At 41.5% G+C, this 21444-nt stretch overlaps 1 protein-coding gene and 1 long non-coding RNA gene across 2 annotated transcripts in view; one reads left to right on the top strand and one right to left on the bottom strand.

Annotated features, from left to right (window-relative positions):
• The window catches only part of LOC147001777 (uncharacterized), a 52105-nt gene extending 30745 nt beyond the window's left edge, over positions 1-21360 (top strand). Inside the window, exons 2-3 of the long non-coding RNA XR_015044731.1 lie at positions 16386-16568; positions 20593-21360. This is a non-coding gene — a long non-coding RNA (uncharacterized LOC147001777). The remainder of the gene's footprint in view (positions 1-16385; positions 16569-20592) is intronic.
• Positions 1354-10035, bottom strand: LOC147001778 (disks large homolog 5-like). The gene is made up of 5 exons (XM_085828955.1): positions 9885-10035; positions 8954-9116; positions 7494-7625; positions 6646-6829; positions 1354-1524 (listed from the first exon to the last, which is right to left on the bottom strand). The coding sequence occupies exons 1-5, from the start codon at positions 10033-10035 to the stop codon at positions 1519-1521; spliced, it is 636 nt and encodes a 211-aa protein (XP_085685081.1). The 3' UTR covers positions 1354-1518.
• Positions 21361-21444: the final 84 nt, after the last annotated feature.

The raw sequence follows: 21444 nt of genomic DNA, 5'->3' as shown, positions 1-21444 counted from the left end.
AAGTCACAGAGGAGCTGAGCATGGAGGAGGCCAGTAGGCTGAGAACTAGCCTGGAAAACAGGGAATGGGGAATTCTGGGTTGGCTCAGAGGTGGCTAGTCCATGAGTATTGAGGGGCCTTCTGTTGGAGACTTAGATGGCAAGGCTCTGTAGGCAAAGGCTTTTTCTCCGTATAACCCACAGTTGGTTTGCTGAGAGAGACAGTCCTTGGTTCTAAACTGTTTATTGATTGTTTTTCATGGAAATGAAAGCATAACACGTCTTGAGGTTAGACTAGAAAGTAAGTACCTTCTGAGGAAGGAATGTCCAGGAAGGGAAGCTTATTGACTGACCCCTACCATCTTCTAGGTACCTCATTAGCAGGGAGAACCCTATTCTGTTCTAAATGACCACAGGCCATGTTCCTATGGAGAGATTTTTAGATGTATTAGAGAAATACTGTTGTATTTCTCATTTGTTTATTCGACGTGGTCATCCACAGGAGAGTACATTATAACTTTAGCTAAATTTATGACTATAAAGATAGAGCATGGATCCTTTTTTTCATCCTGACATTGGGATCCACATAGTTTGACACATTATCCACATCAAAAGCTCAATTTTCTCTGGAGCTCTGGCTGGCTGGGCACTACTTATGAAGCCTAAACAACATGATACTTGAAGAGTCCCATTCCTCCTGAAACTTCTAGTGTTACAGAACTATTTATGAACCACACATAAATGCAGAATGTCCTTATGATAGAAATAATTAGGGATGATGTTTTATTCATAATTCACTAATTTTATTCAATAACATCTTAAAGTGGGGGAGTCAGTTTATACACTATATAGACTTAGCAAAAACACAAATTAATTACATTAACAAAAATATAATGAATATATAATGAAACTTCAAATGAAAACATAGGAAAACCAAAGACCCAAAGAAATCAAAACTCTAACCAAAAACGAAACACAATAATTAAGCTAAGCATTATTCTCTTGCTGCAGATGTTCAGCACAGACCCACAGGCTGTTGCTGGCCTTGGTAAAATAGTGCAAAGGAAGTCACTGATGGTAATAATCTGTTGAAGATGAATATAGGCGTGCCTCATTGGGGTGGGTGTTCTGCTGATGGACTAGTCCTTCCAAGGCTAACATGAGAGATGTTACAGATGATACCTCAAAGTTTTTCAAATTCAAATGTCTGGTCACCATGAAATAATTCTTTATGACCCAACAGGATCAGCCAAAATTGGCATTCTCAGAGTCCTGCTGGATATCCAGCAGATCTTGATGTATGTCAGCACTTCTCTGAAGCCTTCCAAACAGGCAGTCTTGCTGGACAGAGGCTAGACAAAATAAAGGCCTCATTACCCATAGCTAACCAAAATAGAAGAAAATGCAGCCCAAGGTTGCCATGGTTACAAGGATTAGATGTGGTTAATTTGCTTTGCACACCCAGTGCTCCTGGTGAACAGTTGTGTCGGAGCAAGATCTTGACCTGGTCTCTGATCTGTTTGAGCTTCTGCAGAATATTTCAGACCTATGGGACGAAGAGAAAAAAAGCCTGTTGAGATCTTGCCATGTCAGCGATCCAGCAAACCCCAGCTTTACTCAGCAGGACAATCCAGTATGATCTTTCATCTGAGATCTTTCCTGTATCCCTACAGGAAAAGGGGCAGAGAGCACCTGGGCCTGGATGTTTTTCTCAAATGTAAAAAATTGCTTGACACTGAACTGTGAACTAGAAACTGTGCTGGAGTTAAAGTAAAACACCACATTTCTCCAATAGTCTAAATACTTTCTATTGAAAAATAAATGTGTATCAGTATCTGAATCTAACATTGAACAGAGGCCTTCTAGGGAGCCTAGCAAATGTTGAAGTGAAGGCACTTCTTATTTCTGGAGTGCAGAATCCATCTTGGCTCTCCTTGTGAACCCCTATATGTGGGAATCCCCAGAGAAACCATCTCACAGGAAATCCATGCACATTGAAAGGATACTGTAATCAGTAAGAGTGTGCTTCATGCAAAGCTTTCCAAGGGTAAGGACTGAACTCTAAAAGGATATTCAGGAAGGAAAAAAAAAAAACAAAAATCAATAGCCCCGCTGTGCTTATGGCTCCTTAGGTACTGCCATCCTGTGCTAGTACCTCATCTCAGAGACAGCGAAAGGACTCTGCATCTTTTCAGCCAGGCCAGGACAAACCTGCACACACATACACACTGAGAGACAGAGAGAGACAGAGAGAGAGAGAGAGAGAGAGAGACAGAGAGAGAGAGAGAGAGACAGAGAAAGAGAGAGAGAGAGAGAGACAGAGACACAGAGACACAGAGACACAGAGACACACAGAGAGAGACAGAGAGAGAGACAGAGAGAGACAGAGAGAGACAGAGACACAGAGACAGAGAAGACACACCCACACACAGACCTAGACAGAGATACAGAAAGAGACGAGAGAGACAGAGAGAGATCCAGACACACACATTCCTACATTTCTGAACGAATACAAGCACTTGTATTCACACGTACAAATGTATTTCATTGAAGAAACATGTTTACTTTACAAGCTAATGATAAAAACAGAGACCTCCCAGGATAGTACAGAGCCAGAATTAAAAAAAAAACAAACATTTAATTGAAAAATAAAAGGCTGAAGATGTAGCTCAGCATTTAGCAACAGTGTCTGGTCTTCTTGGCTTCCAGAGTTGAATTCCCAGCAAAAACATGGTTGCTTACAACCGTCTTCAGAAGGATCTGAAGACCTCTTCTGGAGTTTCTGAAGAGAGGAATAGTGTACTCACATACTTTTAAGAAATGTTTTTTTTTTTTCTTAAAAGAAAATAATCTTGACTGGGATAAGAACATAGTAGGCATAGCCTATAGACAGCTCAGTCAATAATGTGCTTTATCCTAATAAACAGAAAATGGAAATATGGGTTTGTGTCCAAAGCTGCTTAGGAAGTTCCCAAGGCTATGCACAGTAGGTTTGTTTCCCGGCAAAGGCACACTGGATGCAGGTAGACCAGCCTGTTCCTGCCTCTTGCTCACTGTTCCTCAGTGGCTCCAAAGTGAGCAGAATCTTCCAATAGGCCCTTCATTTACAATATCCTGTGTGAGTCTGGATCCAAGCTAGGAGCCCAGGCAACTAGTAAATCTCCATAACCAGGATGCTAAGTGAAACTTCTTTCCCTGTAAGGAGATTCTGCCAGAGATGTTTTGAGGAAAATAAGTCTGAATAGTTCACAGTCAAATGGTTGCATGTGTTATTCCACTAGGCGATACTCCATGGAAAGGCTGGACTCAGTGTAATTTTCACTGCTTTACTGATGGACTTATAGATAGTTTATAGGTCAGGGCTGCTATGAGGAATATCCTTAAAACCATGATGTGCCCTAATTTCTCTTTGGACACCTACTGCTTGTTCTGGAATTGCCAGGTCCCTGCGCAATGCAGTACAATGTTTTTAAGAGTTGGACATGGCATCTCACAGGGTGACCCCATTTGAATCCACCAGCAATGTCTGAGTATCCTCATTTCTCCCCAGCCTCCTTGAGGATGATTTTAACACCGAGTGAATGATGTTGAATAGAGTAGTTACAGAGTGCTACAGAGAGACCAGTGTTTGTTCTGTAGACTATCATGAGTCTAAGGGGCTGTCTGAGGCAATCCTGTTCTTGCATTTCACCATAGGTATGCACCTTAAGATTAGTACATTATCAACACCAAGCCACTCAATCTTTCAAATCATAACACCCTGAACAAACTCCAAGTCAAGAACAACTGAGTGAAGCATGGGCAAAGTTGGAAAGAAAATGGTAGCAAGGAAGGAGGAAAACAAACTAGGATGCTGATAAGATGCAACAAGTCCCCTGATCTTCCAGTGGGCAGTCGCTATTCACTGAGTACAGAGAAGGAACACAAAGTATTTTTTTTGGTATTATTATTTTTTATGAGATATTTTCTTCATTTACGTTTCCAATGCTATCCCAAAACTGTCCTATACCCCCTCAACTCTACACACACACTCCCACAACTAGGCCATCTTCTGATACATATGCAGCTAGAGACACGAGCTCCTGGGGGTACTGGTTAGTTCATATTGTTGTTCAACCTGTAGGATTGCAGGTCCCTTTAGTTCCTTGGGTACTTTCTCTAGCTCCTCCATTAGGAGCCCTGTGATCCATCTAACAGCTGACTGTGAGAATCCACTTTTGTGTTTGCTAGGCCCCGGCTTAGCCTCACAAGAGACAGCTTTATCAGGGTCATTTCAGCAAAATCTTGCTAGTGTATGTAAGGGTGTCAGCGTTTGGAGGCTGATTATGGGATGGATCCCCTGGTGTGGCAGTCTCTAGATGGTCCATCCTTTTGTCTCAGTTCCAAACTTTGTCTCTGTAACTCCTTACATGTGTGTTTTGTCCCCAATTCTAAGAAGGATCAAAGTGTCCACACTTTGGTCTTCATTCTTCTTGAGTTTCATGTGTTTTGCAAATTGTATCTAATAGAGGAACACTCCTCCATTGTTGGTGGGATTGCAAGCTTGTACAAGCACTCTGGAAATCAGCCTGACGGTTCCTCAGAAAATTGGACATAGTACTACTGGAGGATCCTGCAATACCTCTCCTGGGCATATACCCAGAAAATGTTACACCCAGTAAGAAGTACACATGTTCCAATATGTTCATAGCAGCCTTATTTATAATAGCCAGAAGCTGGAAAAAACCCAGATGCCCCTCAACAGAGGAATGGATACAAAAAAATGTGGTGCTTTTACACAATGGAGTACTACTCAGCTATTAAAAAGAATGAATTCATGAAATTCCTAGGCAAATGGATGGACCTGTTGGGCAGCATCCTGAGTGAGGAGACCCAAACACAAAAGAACTCACATGATATGTACTCACTGATAAGTGGGTATTAGCCCAGAGATTTTGAATACCCCAGATATAAGATACAATTTGCAAAACACATGAAACTCAAGGAACACAAAGTCTTAGCCAGCCTTTTTGACTCTCAGGCACATTGATTTGACTCAGTAGCCTCCTCCTTTCTTCCAGTTACCACAATCCTTTTTTCCCACAAATGATTTTAGTACAGTTAAATTCTTTTCCCTCTCAATTCTCTTGAAAATCTGACTTTATACAATTTTTGTCTTCTTTAGTTCTAGTGAGCTAGGTGGACAGGCATGATGATGGGCTGCTGTATTTGATGTTTTTCCAAGGCAATATGAACTGACTGAGTACTTTTCTCATTAAATATTTTGCCTATTAACAATTAAGATGTTTTCTGAATAAGTGAATATATGAATATATATAGATACAATTAAATACATATATGTATAGAGACACACAAGTGCATCCCTACACACACACACACGCACACACACATGCACACACACACATACAAAAAGAATACATGAATACACACTTGTATTAAAAAGAACTTACAAGCACCTAACATTACACAAATTCAAAACACATGTGGTCAAACACCCCTGGGCAAAAGCACAGAAAAACACACACACACACACACACACACACACACTCACCCCAATGAAACACTGCTATATTACAGCACATTTCCTGTTACTTGAGGAATTAATGATACCTAAGGTGTGTTAAAGGCTCTTAGATTAACCCAGTGTGCCCTGGCCTGTATTTATTTCTTCTTCAGGAACTCTTTCCATTCAGATACTGGCCGATTCTACAAGTATGGTATAAGTTCTGCACATACAAGCTGGTGCACACAAGATTCAAGGTCTTAATTACAGAGTTCCAAGAACATCTTACAGCAAGCTCAAAGTTCAAATATATTCTGCTCTCTAAACCTATCTTGGCTACTTATCAGAAGACCCTGGTAGCATCGATAAAAAGTTAGCTGCAGTTATTATCCAGGATCTTTTCATAACATTGCTGTTCATGTGATATAAAATTCATCTCTAATGTCAGTCAAAAGGAGGCTCGTGAATTGACAAGCAAGGATATTATGAAATGCAGCAGTCTGAAAAACTATGAGGGGGAATCTGTACTGAAGCAAAGCCATGCCATGATATACTAAGCAAAACAATGTCAGGTGAGGGATGCAGTGTAGGGTTCCCTGAATCCTCTTGGTGAAGATAGTAAGACACATCATGCAATTCTAGGGGGCTAATTTAGTTCAAGATAGGCAAAGATCTCTAATTGCTATGTTTAAAATACATATTTTGTATAACTTTCTGTTTCTTACTAAAGACTTTAATTATAAAGCAATAAAATTGGAGCCTGCCCTTCTGTCCTAGGAGAGGACTGGCCCAAGCCCCTCTTGGTGAGTTGCCATAGAGCAGAACAGAGGACCTGGTTCCTAGATAATTTAGGAAGTGGCTTCCTGAGGCACCTCTCCATACCATAGAGACTTGAGGGGTTGCTGTCAGCTGTCCAGGATCTCCTCTGCCTAGAGTGGCAAGCTAGAGGTGGCTGACTGGGATGGGGAGGAGAGGGCATGGCAGAAATCCAATTTCTTCAAAAGAGGGTAACTCCACAGAAAGTCTTGGAAATGATCACAGAAGTGTAAAACTGGATGAGACATAGGAGAGAGCCTGGATAAGGTGCAGGATGGTTACATAGGCTGGACTGTGTTTATGATTACACATTAGGGCATTCTGCCCATGATACTTCATTCATCCTACCTGCTGCTGCTTAGTATAGTGGTCTTTGATCTTCTGGCTGCCTTCTTTACATAGTATTTTTGTTGCTATGTTGCATTCTTCCAATGCAGTCTGATCCCTTAGCAGCTGTCTGTTCTCACTCCTCAACATCCTGACTTTGTGCTGGATGAGCTTAGATTCAATCAGGAGGTGGCAGTTCCTAAAGCTGAGCCACAAACAAAACATGGTGATTACAGGCAGCATCCATCCATCTTCCTCCCATTCCTCCAAGCACCATTCCTTCATCATGGGCCCTGATCCCCAGACAGCCCCAGACAAGTATCCAGATTGGCCATAGAGGGAGATCAAATCCAGAGGACTGCCACTTTCCAGAAGACCCAAGGTACTTTTGAAAACCCTGACACCTTCAGGGACTCATGTATCTTTCAGAAAAGAACATGGTGTCTATATGTGCTTATGAGTCTGTGGTATTAAAAAACCACCTGTAGGTATAGGGCAAAATTCTCTAGGAGTGAAGAGACCCAAGCATCACACTATATTTCTATGTTTCTCCTGGAAACCCCATCTATGAATCTACTTTCAGAGCTCAAAAGGTCCAAGGTTGATTGATATCTCCATCATCTTAGAAACCTTTTCGATCTTGAGGATACTGAGTTGGAAAGGACAGTGACTTGAGGGGCTCCCAGACTCTTCACACTTGGTCAAAATGAGTCTAAGATGTTAAAATCTTAGTGCCTCATTTGAAGGAGGCAGGCTTCCTCTTTAGAGACTAAGAGTATAGAACCTGAGCCCCATGTTAGTTCAAAGACAAGGATTGTCAGACATATCCTGGGCCTATTTCTTGGGTCATGACCCTGTTAGTCACTCACCAGTAGAACTGATTTTCTTTAGTCAAGTGCTTGCACTTGGACAAGGCCTCACTGATGTCCTGGGGCATTCTCTTCAGGTCAGTCATCACCTGGTCATGTTGCATCTCAAGCATATATGTCTCAAAGTTGATCCTGTGGGAGGGCATGGCCCAAGCAACAAATTGTCCCGTGAACTAAGGATACAAGGATCATTTCAATTCAAGCTGAATCATGCACTAGCCTACCCCATATATGCCACTGGACCTAGCTCCTTGTTACCTTTTCCACTTGGTGCTTATTAAAATTATTGCTCTTCAGCTTGGGCCAGTAAGCACAGGGAAGAAAAAGCAGGGTGTTGATCTGCTTCAGCTCCCTGAAGGGGTTTGAAAGAATAGACTAGCTCTCCCAGAACTTTCCAGGAATCTGTGTCACAGGCTTGGGTCCACGTTAAACCTGTATTATTCTCCTCCTGGTTTTAGACAAGGAATTGCCAATCCTTGGCTCTATTGCTACAAAAATTCCCAAAGGACATAATCATATCTATAGGGAAAAGCTTTTATCACACATCAGGAGATTGCAATGTGCATCCACGGTGAGCACAGATGTCAAGACCTGTGCTACTCAAAATGAACCTCCCTGGCTTCTTCACTGTTATTGCCTGGAAATGGAGTCAGGACAAACTCAATGATATATTACTTGACACAGACTCTCTAGATCTTAAGCTGCACACACAGGAACACAGACACACAGGAACACACACACACAGGAACACACACATCCACAAAAGCACACTCGAGCTCACATGCACACATTATTTCTCAGTCTCTGTCTCTCTGTCAGTCTCTGTATCTGTCTCTCTCTATCTCTTTTACACACACACACACTCACAAACAGACAGACACAAGACACACACACATACAAGATACACACACACACACACACGCACACATACACACACACTTACAATCAGAATGCCAAATAAATGAAATGATTGGCTTTATCTGAGAGTATAATGAACAAAATTTGAGAAAAACAGTGATGAACTGCAGCCAATCCAGTCATACTGAGAGGCAGTATGTGGGACAGGCCTCTCCAGCTGTTGACTGGACCATTTGGATCCAAATTACTGCCTGGTCAATTATGGAAAGGATTGGCTATAAACAAACATTACCTAGCAACTCCCACAAACCAACACCTGTGTAAGCTTCTTAAATGGCAGGATGAGAGCTCACACATTACTACCTTCATCCCCAGACTGTGATTCATGCCACAGCCTCTGAATTACTTTTGGAGGAATGAAAAGTACCTGTGACCCCATCTCATTCCTATCTGAACGTGAAGTTCTGTGTCGACAGTCCAATCAGCAAAATTGATTTGGATATGCAGACAGCCTGGAGTTGTAGCCCACTGTGGTATGAGGGAATCTGGGCTTAACAGGGATGGCCCAAGATAGTCAGCAGAGAACTGGGCATAAAGACTACCTGTCATTTAAATCCTTGATAGTGTAATTGGCCAGGATTCCCTGAAGTTCTTCTCTGGCATTTTTTATGTTCTGGAGCTCTCTTTTGAGCTTCTCCAACTTCTCGAGTCTCTTCTCCTGCTCATTGATGGTGGGGGGTTGGGGTGATGGCTCCCCAACAGACCCTGTAGGTAGAAAAACACTAGTAACCTTGTAGAGATAATAGGGCAGGGAAAGGGAAACCATGCTTTGTCCTACACAGAAGCCTGAGGAAGAGGAAAATCTAGAGACACCTAGAATCCCTGATAGTGCATCATAGGCATCTGTCTTCAAGCTTGGCTCCTCAGCTAGGTCCCTGTTCACAACCAAGATCACTAAGCATATACCTGACTTCCTCTTGTAATCGCCCTAGCCCTGAAATTCTTAAGCTGCACCAGGCAAGAATAAGTGGAGGGCATTGTCAGCTCATATCTGACAACAAAGTCTGTACCTCTTAGCACACTAGCCAACACTTTTCTAGTCTTCTTCAAATGCATGATGAGAGCTCATACACTACTACAGGAACCCCAGACTGTGAATCAGTCCACATCATGTGTGTTCAATACCAAAGTGTCTGAGACCTTAGCCCTCTCTTTTCTTGGCATCACATGCTCATGTATCCTAGAGGAAGCTATATTAAGATGAAGTGCATGAACACTCTATCCTGAGAACAACACTTTTCTATTCTCACAGAGCTTGCTCTGCATAATTTTTCATTCAGGGGGAAATTAAGTTCTCTCAGCAAAGCAACTGCAGGCTTTTGAAAATCAGGCTGTCTGTAAAACTAATCATCAGATATTCTTGACTCTGGTTCTACCATTGAAGAATCTGAAGTATCATAATCCCTATTCCTGGAAGGACCAGCTGAAGCCCACATCCTCTCGGCAGCTCCCCAAACCTTGCCCAGGACTCACTGTGCCATCTCCATGACCAGTTGTTTCTTGCCCTTTCCCACCATGACGGGCGGCCAGACTCTTTCTGCCTTGGTCTGGTGTCGGTGTGTATTCTATTCTCTCTCTGAAATACCCCGAGGAGCATGGACAACATGCCTCCTTGGGAACCCATGAGGATCTGAAGGAATACCTCACAAGCTGCTCTGGTTACCACAACACTGGTGACATCACAGAAGATTCTAGGGTTCTCTTGGATACAAGAGATTGTCTGGGAAGTGACTACTGATGATGTCACTGGGAAATTCCATAGCCTACCAGCTTACCAGCTTACCCCATCTTGACCAGTTTCTGAGGTACCCTTTCCTGGAGTTTCTCTTTTGCCCCTGGGGATACCTCTTGGCAATATCTCCTTCCAAATCTAGAGTTAACTCTCTGCTTCACTACAAGTCCAGTGTTGAATGGGGTGAGTTTGTTAGTGCCATGGCATGGGTAGCTCATCTTTGTTAGGATCATTTTATGAGGGAGATTCTTCTCCAATATAAATCTAATTCTGGGGTCCATTCATGGAACAAACAATCGATTTACCCAGGGGTCTCTGTTTCCCAGAGGCCAAAAACCTACTTCTGCACCTTTACTTTTACACAAGTTGGATTCTATGTTTTAGAGTGCAACTGCCTTGAGAGGAGAGACTGTTTGAATATATTGAGCCATGTGATTTCACACAATCTCTGATTTACAACCCCATTTCTTTTCTTTTTTTTTCCTATTGAAAATTCCATTTTATTGTCCTCTTTTTTTAATTTTTAATATTTTTTATTACATATTTTCCTCAATTACATTTCCAATGCAATCCCAAAAGTCCCCCATAGCGCCCCCCACTTCCCTACCCACCCATTCCCATTCTTTTGGCCCTGGCATTCCCCTATATTGGGGCATATAAAGTTTGCAAGTCCAATGGGCCTCTCTTTCCAGTGATGGCCGACTAGGCCATCTTTCGATACATATGCAGCTAGAGACAAGAGCGCCGGTGTTCTGGTTAGTACATCATGTTGTTCCAACAATAGGGTTGCAGATCCCTTTAGCTCCTTGGGTACTTTCTCTAGCTTCTCCATTGGGAGCCCTGTGATACATCCAATAGCTGACTGTGAACATCCACTCCTGTGTTTGCTAGGCCCCGGCATGGTCTCACAAGAGACAGCTATATTTGGGTCCTTTCAGCAAAATCTTGGTAGTGTATGCAATGGTGTCAGCGTTTAGAAGCTGATTATGGGATGGATCCCTGGATAAGGCAGTCTCTAAATGGTCCATCCTTTCATCACAGCTACGAACTTTGTCTCTGTAACTCCTTCCCTGGGTGTTTTGTTCCCAATTCTAAGAAGGGGCACAGTGTCCACACTTTGGTCTTCATTCTTCTTGAGGTTCATGCGTTTAGCAAATTGTATCTTATATCTTGGGTATCCTAAGTTTTGGGCTAATATACACTTATCAGTGAATACATATTGTGTGAGTTCTTTTGTGATTGTGTTACTTCACTCAAGATGATGCCCTCCAGGTCCATCCATTTGGCTAGGAATTTCATAAATTCATTCTTTGTAATAGCTGAGTAGTACTCCATTGTGTAAATGTACCATAATTTCTGTATCCATTCCTCTGTTGAGGGACATCTGGGTTCTTTCCAGCTTCTGGCTATTATAAATAGGGCTGCTATGAACATAGTGGAGCATGTGTCCTTTTTACCGGTTGGGACATCTTCTGGATATATGCCCAGGAGAGGTATTGCTGGATCCTCCGGTAGTACTATGTCCAATTTTCTGAGGAACCTCCAGACTGATTTCCAGAGTGGTTGTACAAGCTTGCAATCCCACCAACAATGGAGGAGTGTTCCTCTTTCTCCACATCCTCGCCAGCATCTGCTGTCACCTGAATATTTCATCTTAGCCATTCTGACTGGTGTGAGGTGGAATCTCAGGGTTGTTTTGATTTGCATTTCCCTGATGATTAAGGATGTTGAACATTTTTTCAGGTGTTTCTCTGCCATTCGGTATTCCTCAGGTGAGAATTCTTTGTTCAGTTCTGAGCCCCATTTTTTAATGGGGTTATTTGACTTTCTGGAGTCCACCTTCTTGAGTTCTTTATATATATTGGATATTAGTCCCTTATCTGATTTAGGATAGGTGAAGATCCTTTCCCAATCTGTTGGTGGTTTTTTTGTCTTATTGATGGTGTCTTTTGCCTTGCAGAAGCTTTGCAGTTTCATGAGGTCCCACTTGTCAATTCTCGATCTTACAGCACAAGCCATTGCTGTTCTATTCAAGAATTTTTCCCCCGTGCCCATATCTTCAAGGCTTTTCCCCACTTTCTCCTCTATAAGTTTCAGTGTCTCTGGTTTTATGTGAAGTTCCTTGATCCACTTAGACTTGACCTTAGTACAAGGAGCTAGGAATGGATCAATTCGCATTCTTCTACATGTTAACAACCAGTTGTGCCAGCACCATTTGTTGAAAATGCTGTCTTTCTTCCACTGGATGTTTTTAGCTCCCTTGTGGAAGATCAAGTGACCGTAGGTGTGTGGGTTCATTTCTGGGTCTTCAATTCTATTCCATTGGTCTATTTGTCTGTCACTATACCAGAACCATGCAGTTTTTATCACAATTGCTCTGTAGTAAAGCTTTAGGTCTGGCATGGTGATTCCACCAGAGGTTCTTTTATCCTTGAGAAGAGTTTTTGCTATCCTAGGTTTTTTGTTATTCCAGATGAATTTGCAGATTGCACTTTCTAATTCACAACCCCATTTCTTTGCAATGAAAACTCCCTTGTACTTGGCAATAGAAGAAGTCACTACAGGGGCAACATCATACTGTAAAGTTTATGTACTTTCTTCAAAAGCTAAAATCTTACATTCTCTCTATCTCCAAAACAACCAGAGAAAATAGGCATCTGTGAACAAAGGCCAAGAGGGACATTGAATTGCTGCTTCCTGGTCCCATTAGCTCTTACTTCTCCAGTATCTACATTTTTAAGTTCTCAGTTCCAGGCCTGAGTCTGTTGGGGGTTGGAATATGATCCTGTATTCATAAGATACCTAAGACTCAATTGGATGGATAGGGGATGAAAGGCCTCGGGTCCAATGAAACCTCCATTTTAATGGATTCATAATTTCACAAGGGGCTCCTTTTGGCATTGACATCAGTGCCTTCTGCCTTCTTGACCTGTGTGTGCTGAGTGCATGGTAAAATGCCACCTATCCTCACAGGTGTAAGAGTGTAGAAATCATGCAAAAGCTTTCCACATTGATTGTGTTGTCTTTGGCTACCACCTTTGGTTATGGAATATCACTATAACAAGGCCCAAAGGTGTCTGGGGAGATGGTTGGGCAGTCAAAAGTCTACTCTGTTTCTCTGGCAGTCGTATGAAGAGCCTTTATGGAGAACCGGAGAACATGGCTAATGAAAAAGAAATAGTTATATTTTGGCTAGCTGATGATATCTGAGCCTAGAAAGCTATGGGGCAGGCATTCCAATAAAATAGTATAGGGATGAATTCCTCCCTGTATTGGGTACAATAGGCCCAAAGTAAAAAGGAGGCTCAGCCACCTTTCCCTGAACTCTTCTGAGAGATTTGTAGTGTTTCCGTTAAGGAACTCTTCTTTACTTTCATGAGACTAGAACTCTGAGGTCTGCACGTACCATGAAGATTCCCATCTATTCCTAAATCATTCACTGTTTATTGACAGCTTTTGGCTATGAATGCTCTGCTATAGTTTGCCACAGTTCAAAGGGTGTGTTATAATTGTTGGTCAAGTGCCTTGACAAGCTTTTCAGCTACTCTTTTAGAAGTTTCAGACTAGTGGATAAACGCATAGAAGGTTTCAGTAAAAAAAAAAAAAAAAAAAAAAAAAAAAAAAAAAAAAAGCATGGATTCTTACTCTCCCCCATCAGGACACACATCAGTGAAGTCAGTTTCCCACAATTGACCACTGTTTGGCCCCTCATATGTTCCCACTTCTAGCAGAAGTATCTGTCTTTACATGTATTTTACTATTAAGCTGACATATTGCTTGGAGGAATTGAGCCATGCTGTTAAGTCCAGTTTTACCATACCTTGTTATGAGCAACTTAGAAAGTAGTGTGTATGCCAGTCAGGTAGTCTGGTGAAGGTTTGTTTCCAGAAACTTGCCAGTATTTCCTGGCAGAGTGTTCCTTCCCCCTGGTGTCCACCACCAAACTTTGGTTTCAGCTATGCTTTAGATATTTTTACATCCCTTATTTCCCCTTGTTTATAGTATGGATTCTCAGGCTACAGTGGGTCACAGTATGTCACCTAAATGTCAGTAGATTCCACTGTTTTTTGTTTGTTTGTTTTTTGATTGGTTTGTTTCTAGACAGGATTTCTCTGTATTGCCTGACTGTCCTGGAACTCACTCTGTAGACCAGTCTGGCGTAGAACTTAGAAATCTGCCAGCATCTGCCTCCCAATTGCTGGGATCAAAGGCATGTGCCACCATGCCCAGCATACACTGATCTCAAACAATTTTTGGCATGCCAACTCAGTGACCTGATTACTTGTGACCTCAAGGGGGTCATTAAGTTGATGTGCTTTGCCTTGAAACCAAGAGTATCATGGAGGAATTCAAAGAGTTTCCAGGAGAGCCAAGAATTCCTCTTTGTTTTTAATGTTCTTTCTGCCAGCAATGATGAGCCCTCCTTCTCCATATATCATAGTATCCACATATTTATTAAGTAAAGCATATTGACATTCCTGGTAAGTGATGACTGGTGTTTTCTTTCACCATAGACTTGGTCTATATATCTTGAGACCAAATAATTTCAGCTACAATATCTCCCGAAGCCCCTGTGTAACCTGTTCCATGTTTAATTGAGGTGTTCCCATCCATGTAGAACATTCCCTCAGAATCTTTCATGGGATGTGGTGGTGTCCAATATGTCTAGACTGATCTGTTTCTTCATGTTTGTTTCCTCATACAATTATTGATGAGCTTTTGTGGGTCTTCATCTGTCAAGATGTTAGCAGACATGATGACAGTGGGTTTTTCAAACTAGAATCCTGGATAAACAAAGAGTCGGACTTTGACCCTTGCTTTGAACAGCCAGAATTGTGGGGTTGCTTTGAGAAGAACCTCAACTGCATGGGGTGATGTAAATATAAGATGCTGACCCAGAGATTACTTCTCTGTTTCTTTCACTAGATAGTGGGAACCACCAAGTTCTAAGACAAGAGGACCAGCCTGAGGATAAAGGATTCAATATCTTGACAGGTCTATTAGAAACTTCTCACAGAATTAGTATATTTCTTCAGGCTCACCCAAGTAGCTCTTGAGGGTCATTACTCTTCATTTGGTTCCCAGGCTCTGCTGTTCTCTGGGCAAGATAATAAGTTTACTCAGTACTAATAGGACCTTCTTTGAAGGAACAAGGATGTGGCATACAATTGGCTTGGGTAGTCCAGATACAACCTTTTTGCACATGATAACTTGATTGCTTAGTTCAGAGGATATTTGCTCTTTGGGCCATGCTCTACCGTAAGATGAACATTGAATTCACCATCATTAAATCACAACATGATAAGACAATGTTGGATATGGAAAAAATGTCCCAGTCAATAAGTGATATGATAGAGAAGTTCAAGGAACTCATAGAAGATAACTATTCCTACATGTGAGTCCCTGACACAGGTAAGGAGCAGCACTAGGCAGGGAATGCTTGTGGCCTTCTAGGACTTTGATCAAAAATAAGGGCTTAATTCTATACTACCTGTTTCCTTTTTTTTTTAATTATTTATTATATGTGTAAGTACATTGTAGCTGTCTTCAGACACTCCAGAAGAGGAGGTCAGATCACATTACGGATGGCTATGAGCCACCATGTGGTTGCTTGGAATTGAACTCAGGACCTCTGAGCCATCTCTCCAGCTCCACTATCTGTTCCTTAATAAGAGCCCTCCCTTGAGGCAAGGGTCTTGGATTTGTACCTCTTGGACTCAGTTTTCTTAAGTGTAAAGAGTGTCCAAGACACTCCAAACTTTATTCTTCCAAATTCAGGATCCTCTGCATAGAAACCATTTCCACCACGCTGGTAATATCAAGCAACCATGAAACTTTAGGATTCTGACAGCAGATTCAAAGTTCTGGGATCCATGACAAAAATGGAAAGAGTTTATAACTGTTGGGTCTTCTCTTCTCCCTCAGAGTGTTTTTGCCCTTTCCCTGCTGATTGTTTTCTGGTAACAAGACATATAAGCAACCATGAGGAACATTTCCTCTTCAGTAATGTACATGAAACACTATTGGTGTTATGGTTTTCCTAAGTCCTTTGAGACTTGTGGCATGCGGCTGATCTCTGGATTTGACCTACCTCGATTTGGTACTGATAGGTATAGTGTGGACTCTAGTCTGAGGCTGTCAGGGGATCAGGACTCTTGTAGGAATCCTAGTTCTAAAAGAGTGGCAGAGAAATGTAAGCTTGCTGGAAATGACCATTTTTTGTTTCTTTTTTTGTGGATCAGCTTCAGGCACTGTTACCTCCTGAGTGGCTGCAATTAATTGAAGGAAAATGTAAGGATGGTGCTGAGTGAGAACAGGAAGCTGCTGGTGGGGCAGGCTGAACAGACAGCATCCTATGGTGAAGAAAAAGGATCTGTGATGAGGCCAGCAAGAACATTTTTGTCACCAGTCCCAAGCAGCAGCAGGTAGGGTGATGTGAATCAGAGGCAGATTGCCATCATGGCTCACCATAAACATAGAAAGTCCAATGGAACAGTCCAGCAACTTACCAGACACTTGCCTATGCCTCCTCCAACTGTTTATTTATGGGATCATCTACCAGGCTTTTTGTGGAGGTAGCCTTTATCAAGAAACTGCATGTTTGACAAGCAAATTTTTCTCTTCTGCCAGAATCTGCAGTTCACTAGGGGAGATAAGTTGATTACACATCACGACTCTATATGACATTGAATTTGAAGGGTGCTGTGTTGGAGCCCTTCTTTAGAATAGTAGAGTGCTTCGCAGGAAGATGTAAAGTCCTTCAAAAGTTTTGTGGGGAGCATGTGAGATTTCAGGTAGGAAGTTTTTTGCAGGGATGAGAGCTTAGTGGGATTGAGAAATAAGTGGATTTCATTGTTGCCTTTTGGCAGTTTTTGCCCCCCACCCCAACCCTTTCCACTATAGATCTTGATTCACACTCAGTGAGCCTGAGTAGCAGCTTGTCAGTCCTATTTTCTTTGAGTGCTGTTGGAGTTTTCTTTCCTGGGCCTTGTGGTCTGGAGCTGGCTGGATGAGCAAGGATGTAGGAAAGGCTTCTCACAATCTCAGTTGGTGTGAGAGTTTTGAGGCTTCATGAAAAAAATTCTCTCTGTATGCTCCTCATTCTGTCCAAGAAAAATGTTGTCTAGATCTTTCTATTTCCCTAGTAAGAATACCAGAGTTGTGTTTCTCAGTTGAAACATCTGCTCTGCATAGTCTAAATTTTTTTTCCACTAGCATGACAGATTCTTCATTGTTTTTGCTCCCTTATGATTTTAGGTGTGTGTGTGTGTGTGTGTGTGTGTGTGTGTGTGTGTGTGTATGTGTGTTTATGGATGCTTATGCAAATATGTACCTTTGTGGGTATTTTGTAAGGCCAGTTAAGGACATCTGATTTTGTGTAGTCATTCTTTAACTTAGTTCTTTGGGCCTACGTCTCTCAATAAACCTGATACTTCCTGTTGTTCGATGTCCAGTAGAATTTTCATCTGTCCACTACCAGGTGGAGATCTGTCTCTTATTTATATCAACAAATCATTAAACAATACTACTATTTTTAAAATTAGTATTACATTTCTTAATTTTTCCTGCTTAGAGTTATTGCCTGGGAGATTCTGGCTTGTCTTATTGGCTTAACCATGGGCATACATAGAAGCCTACAGTGCTCACTCTGCTGACATTGTTTTGCTAACTATATTTTGGGCATGGCTTTGTTTCAGGATACATTCTCACTCAGAGTTGTGCAGAGTCTGCATTTCAGAAATGTCACAGCAGGTCATTTAACTAGATTTCTCCTGACTGATTTTGAGGATGGTTTAATATCATATAATAAGTAATGTGTTGAAAAGTTCCTGAGTAATGATCAAAAGTCACAGTCTTCCTCGGATGCTCAAAAGGACTCAGTGTAGGTTTAGTGAGAGGGCCTTGATAAGTCAAAATGGGGCTTACTGGAGGCTATACATAGAAATCTCTTACTTGGCAATTTAGTGCTGTGTTGTCCAGGATATCTGTGTAGAGCTTGTAATTTCCCTTTAGGACCAGCAAGTATTTGCATAGAAAAAGTTCCTGAAGAGGAGACAAGTACAGGTCAGGGCTGCAAAGCCCCCTTGAGTCTAAGAGCCTTATACACATCATAGGTCCAACTACGTGCTCATGCAACAGAAAATATGCTAGATTAGAGCAAGAATTTCATTGATGTTTGTGTGTTTGTGTCAGTCATTGTGTGGTATGTGGTGTGTGTGTTGGTGTGTGTGTGTGTGTGTTTGTGTACCAGCTGTGACTCAGTGTGTTTATTCTATGTTGTGTGTTTGCGTAAGGCAAAATGCCTTTGCAGGGGTTTGTGGTATGGATGCTTGAATATACAACTGTGTGTGTGTGTGTATGTTTGTCTGTGTGTTCGTGTAGACATGTAACCATGACTGTCTCTAGAGGCCAAGCATGATGAGTAAAGCCCCTGTCATTACAGACTGCACCCATGAAAAATCAAATACAGCATTCCAATTAGTGTGCAACTCTACCTAGATTCCAAGACAAAAAAAAAAAAAGGACACAAAATCTAAAGTCAGACTCTCAACTGGCTAGGGGCAATACTACTGATCCTCATTGAAATCCTTTGGAGAAAATCAATGGAATATGGTACATAGTGTTGAGGAGGAAGTTGGTGTATAAAATCCATGTGTTATGTCCCTTTTCTGCTCTGGAAGAATTAAAAAGACCGACTGGAATATCAGGTGGCTCACTGTGTATTCTCAGCATTCCAGATTCTTCTCCTTATTGCCTGCTACCATTGCCTTTCCAGCTACCTCTACTCAGTAAAACGTTGCCTTATGATATGGCTTGGATTCTAATCATTGAGAGATTGAGTTGCATGTAGCTGTACATGCATCCAGCAGAATTCCCACAGCTGTGGTGCAAAACAGAGCTGTTTCAGGAGCCCCTTGAGGGTCATGATAATCTAAAAACTCACAATATGTTATCCGTGTGGGATTCTGCAATTGCTGTTATACAAAATCATTTTCTCAGTGTTAAAATCAGCCTCAATGGGGGTTGGGAGAAATGAGGACATTCAGACAGGTCTGGTAGTATAAAATCAGGTGTTTGAGAAGCAAGGTTCAGAAAGTAGAAAAGCAGTCCCCTTTGACCCACTGATTGCAGAACAAGGAGTAGATATCCAGAGAGTCTCTAGGGCACATGAGGTCTGTAATGGTCCTCAGAGTAGTCCAGAAGAAGATGATATCCTGATGTCCATCAGCTAAAGAGTGAAACTGTACTATATGATGCAGCCCTTTCGTGAACTACTGCTCAGTGTTAGATAATCCATGCAAGTATTTGACCTTCAACTAGTTAGCCTCATTTTTACTCAAAATATCCTTGACACAGTCACATTATTGGGAGAAAAGTCTTCCATTGGTTCCTATTTATAATGACTTCCTATTTTTCTGGGATCATACCTTTGGACACCAAGTCAGTCAAGCAATGACAAAGGGAGCCTCTAATGGAAGGAACTGTTTACTTTGGGACAAAACTGAAACAGTGAAGGAGAGGCTAGTCCACCACCAACACGTGATCCTTTGCTGGCAGAGAAGCCTACTCTACACAGCTTTTGGAACTTGCTAAGACAGATTGGATACTATGCCAAGAACCCTGATTCTGAGTCTGTGTTTATGAGGGGAAAGCTTCTCACTGACTGAGCTGTCTATATGCTTTGCTTATTACGTACCTATCCCATTCAAGATTTGTTTTTATGACTCCAAAATATCCTGGGAGATTTTTATAATAGCATTAGCTAGGAAACTAAACAGGTTACTGAGGTATACTGTGCTTGGGTTGTGTGAACACAAATAAATTGCATATTTACAGAGTGCTCTACCACAGTCTCAGATGTACAGGTGGGTTGTTATGTTCCTTCATGACCATCACTTTTAAAATTCAGTTCCTAGCCTGGGGAATATTTTCAGTTAGCACATTCTTTCTGATTTTAGGACACATGCAGTGCCTGTGGATTTCATGTTATAGGTTTTCTCTGGTTATTTCCAGATACAAGGGTTGATGAGTGGTACCCTGTCAGGGTCCTGCACTAGAGAAATAATCATAACCTTCACTTCAATTCTAGGCAGGTTCCCCATAAGGCATCCACATGGTTTTCTAGGTTGTTCACACCTCACTTGAACTCAGTATCAGACATTGCTACATTGTTATTATTCAATATATTATACATGGACTATTGGAGAAATATAGTGTTTTTCTTTTAAACTCCAGTACAATGTGTAGTTCTCAGCTCAGTTTCTAGCAGTTTTTAAAAGCTGAGAAATAATTCCAAGCCCAGGTGCTCTATGACACTTGGGGATGCAGGGAAAGGCCTTAGACAATGATAGGTCATAATAGATTATCCAGCTGAATAGATCTAGTGTGGGATGGAGAGCTGAATTGACAAATCCTAATCAGGTTGTTCTTCCTTCCTTCCTTCCCTAGGTGTGAAATACTCCAGCAGAAACTGGAACATGGAACAGACCAGGACAAGGTCTCCTTTGAAGATAACTTCTATAGGGGGATATCTGCATGTGCAAAGCAAATATTTCATCTCATCCCCAGTAATCATGGCTATCATCTGCAGCATTTTCTTCCTTTACGTTTGTTTTCTTGCAATGAATAACCCTTAATTTCATCTGTGCTCTGGCTCAGCAAGAGTGAGCATGTAGAGGGATTCAGACATGTGCTGAGACACATCAAGAGCTGCTGGGAAAACAGGAAGATTCTGAGAGTGTAAATTTTTCTTGTCCTGATAGGTCGTCAAGGAAATTTACAAAATCTATCTACAAGATCGCAAAGACTTTGAGCCAAAGTCTATAACATGTTTTCTACTTAGTCTTGGGTGTCCTTGTTCTTCAAACCCATACTCCAAAAAAGGAGACCTACTTAAATTTCTGTTGTAAAGATTGTTACCAGAAGTAACTTATTTTCTACTGTGTTTCCAAGGACAGCCATGGGCTGTAAGTCTGTGCTGCAAAATAACAGCCAAAGAAGGCTCTTTAGCACAATTGTTGTTTTTAGATTTTGGTTTGAGCTTTGATTACTTTTGTTATTTTGTTTCTCTTTTGTTTCATTTAAAATTTATTTTTTGTTTGTTTCTTTGCTGTTGTTTTATTTTGTAATTGATTTACTTTTTTGATAAGGCTATACACTGTACATATTGACTGCCCACTTTTAGTTACTATTGAGTAAATTGGATGTTTTCTTATGAATAAAACAGTGATCTCTAACTCTTCACTCTTAAGAAACTTCTTTATTCAGATGTGGTATCATCCTACTGAAATCTCACACCTA

The sequence above is a fragment of the Mus caroli genome, unplaced genomic scaffold, assembly GCF_978045245.1.
Source record: "Mus caroli unplaced genomic scaffold, Mus_caroli_1 scaffold_12, whole genome shotgun sequence".
In the NCBI taxonomy this organism is placed as follows: domain Eukaryota; kingdom Metazoa; phylum Chordata; class Mammalia; order Rodentia; family Muridae; genus Mus; species Mus caroli.
The sequence above is the reverse complement of the archived record's forward strand: the minus strand, read 5'-3'. Positions and strand labels throughout refer to the sequence as shown.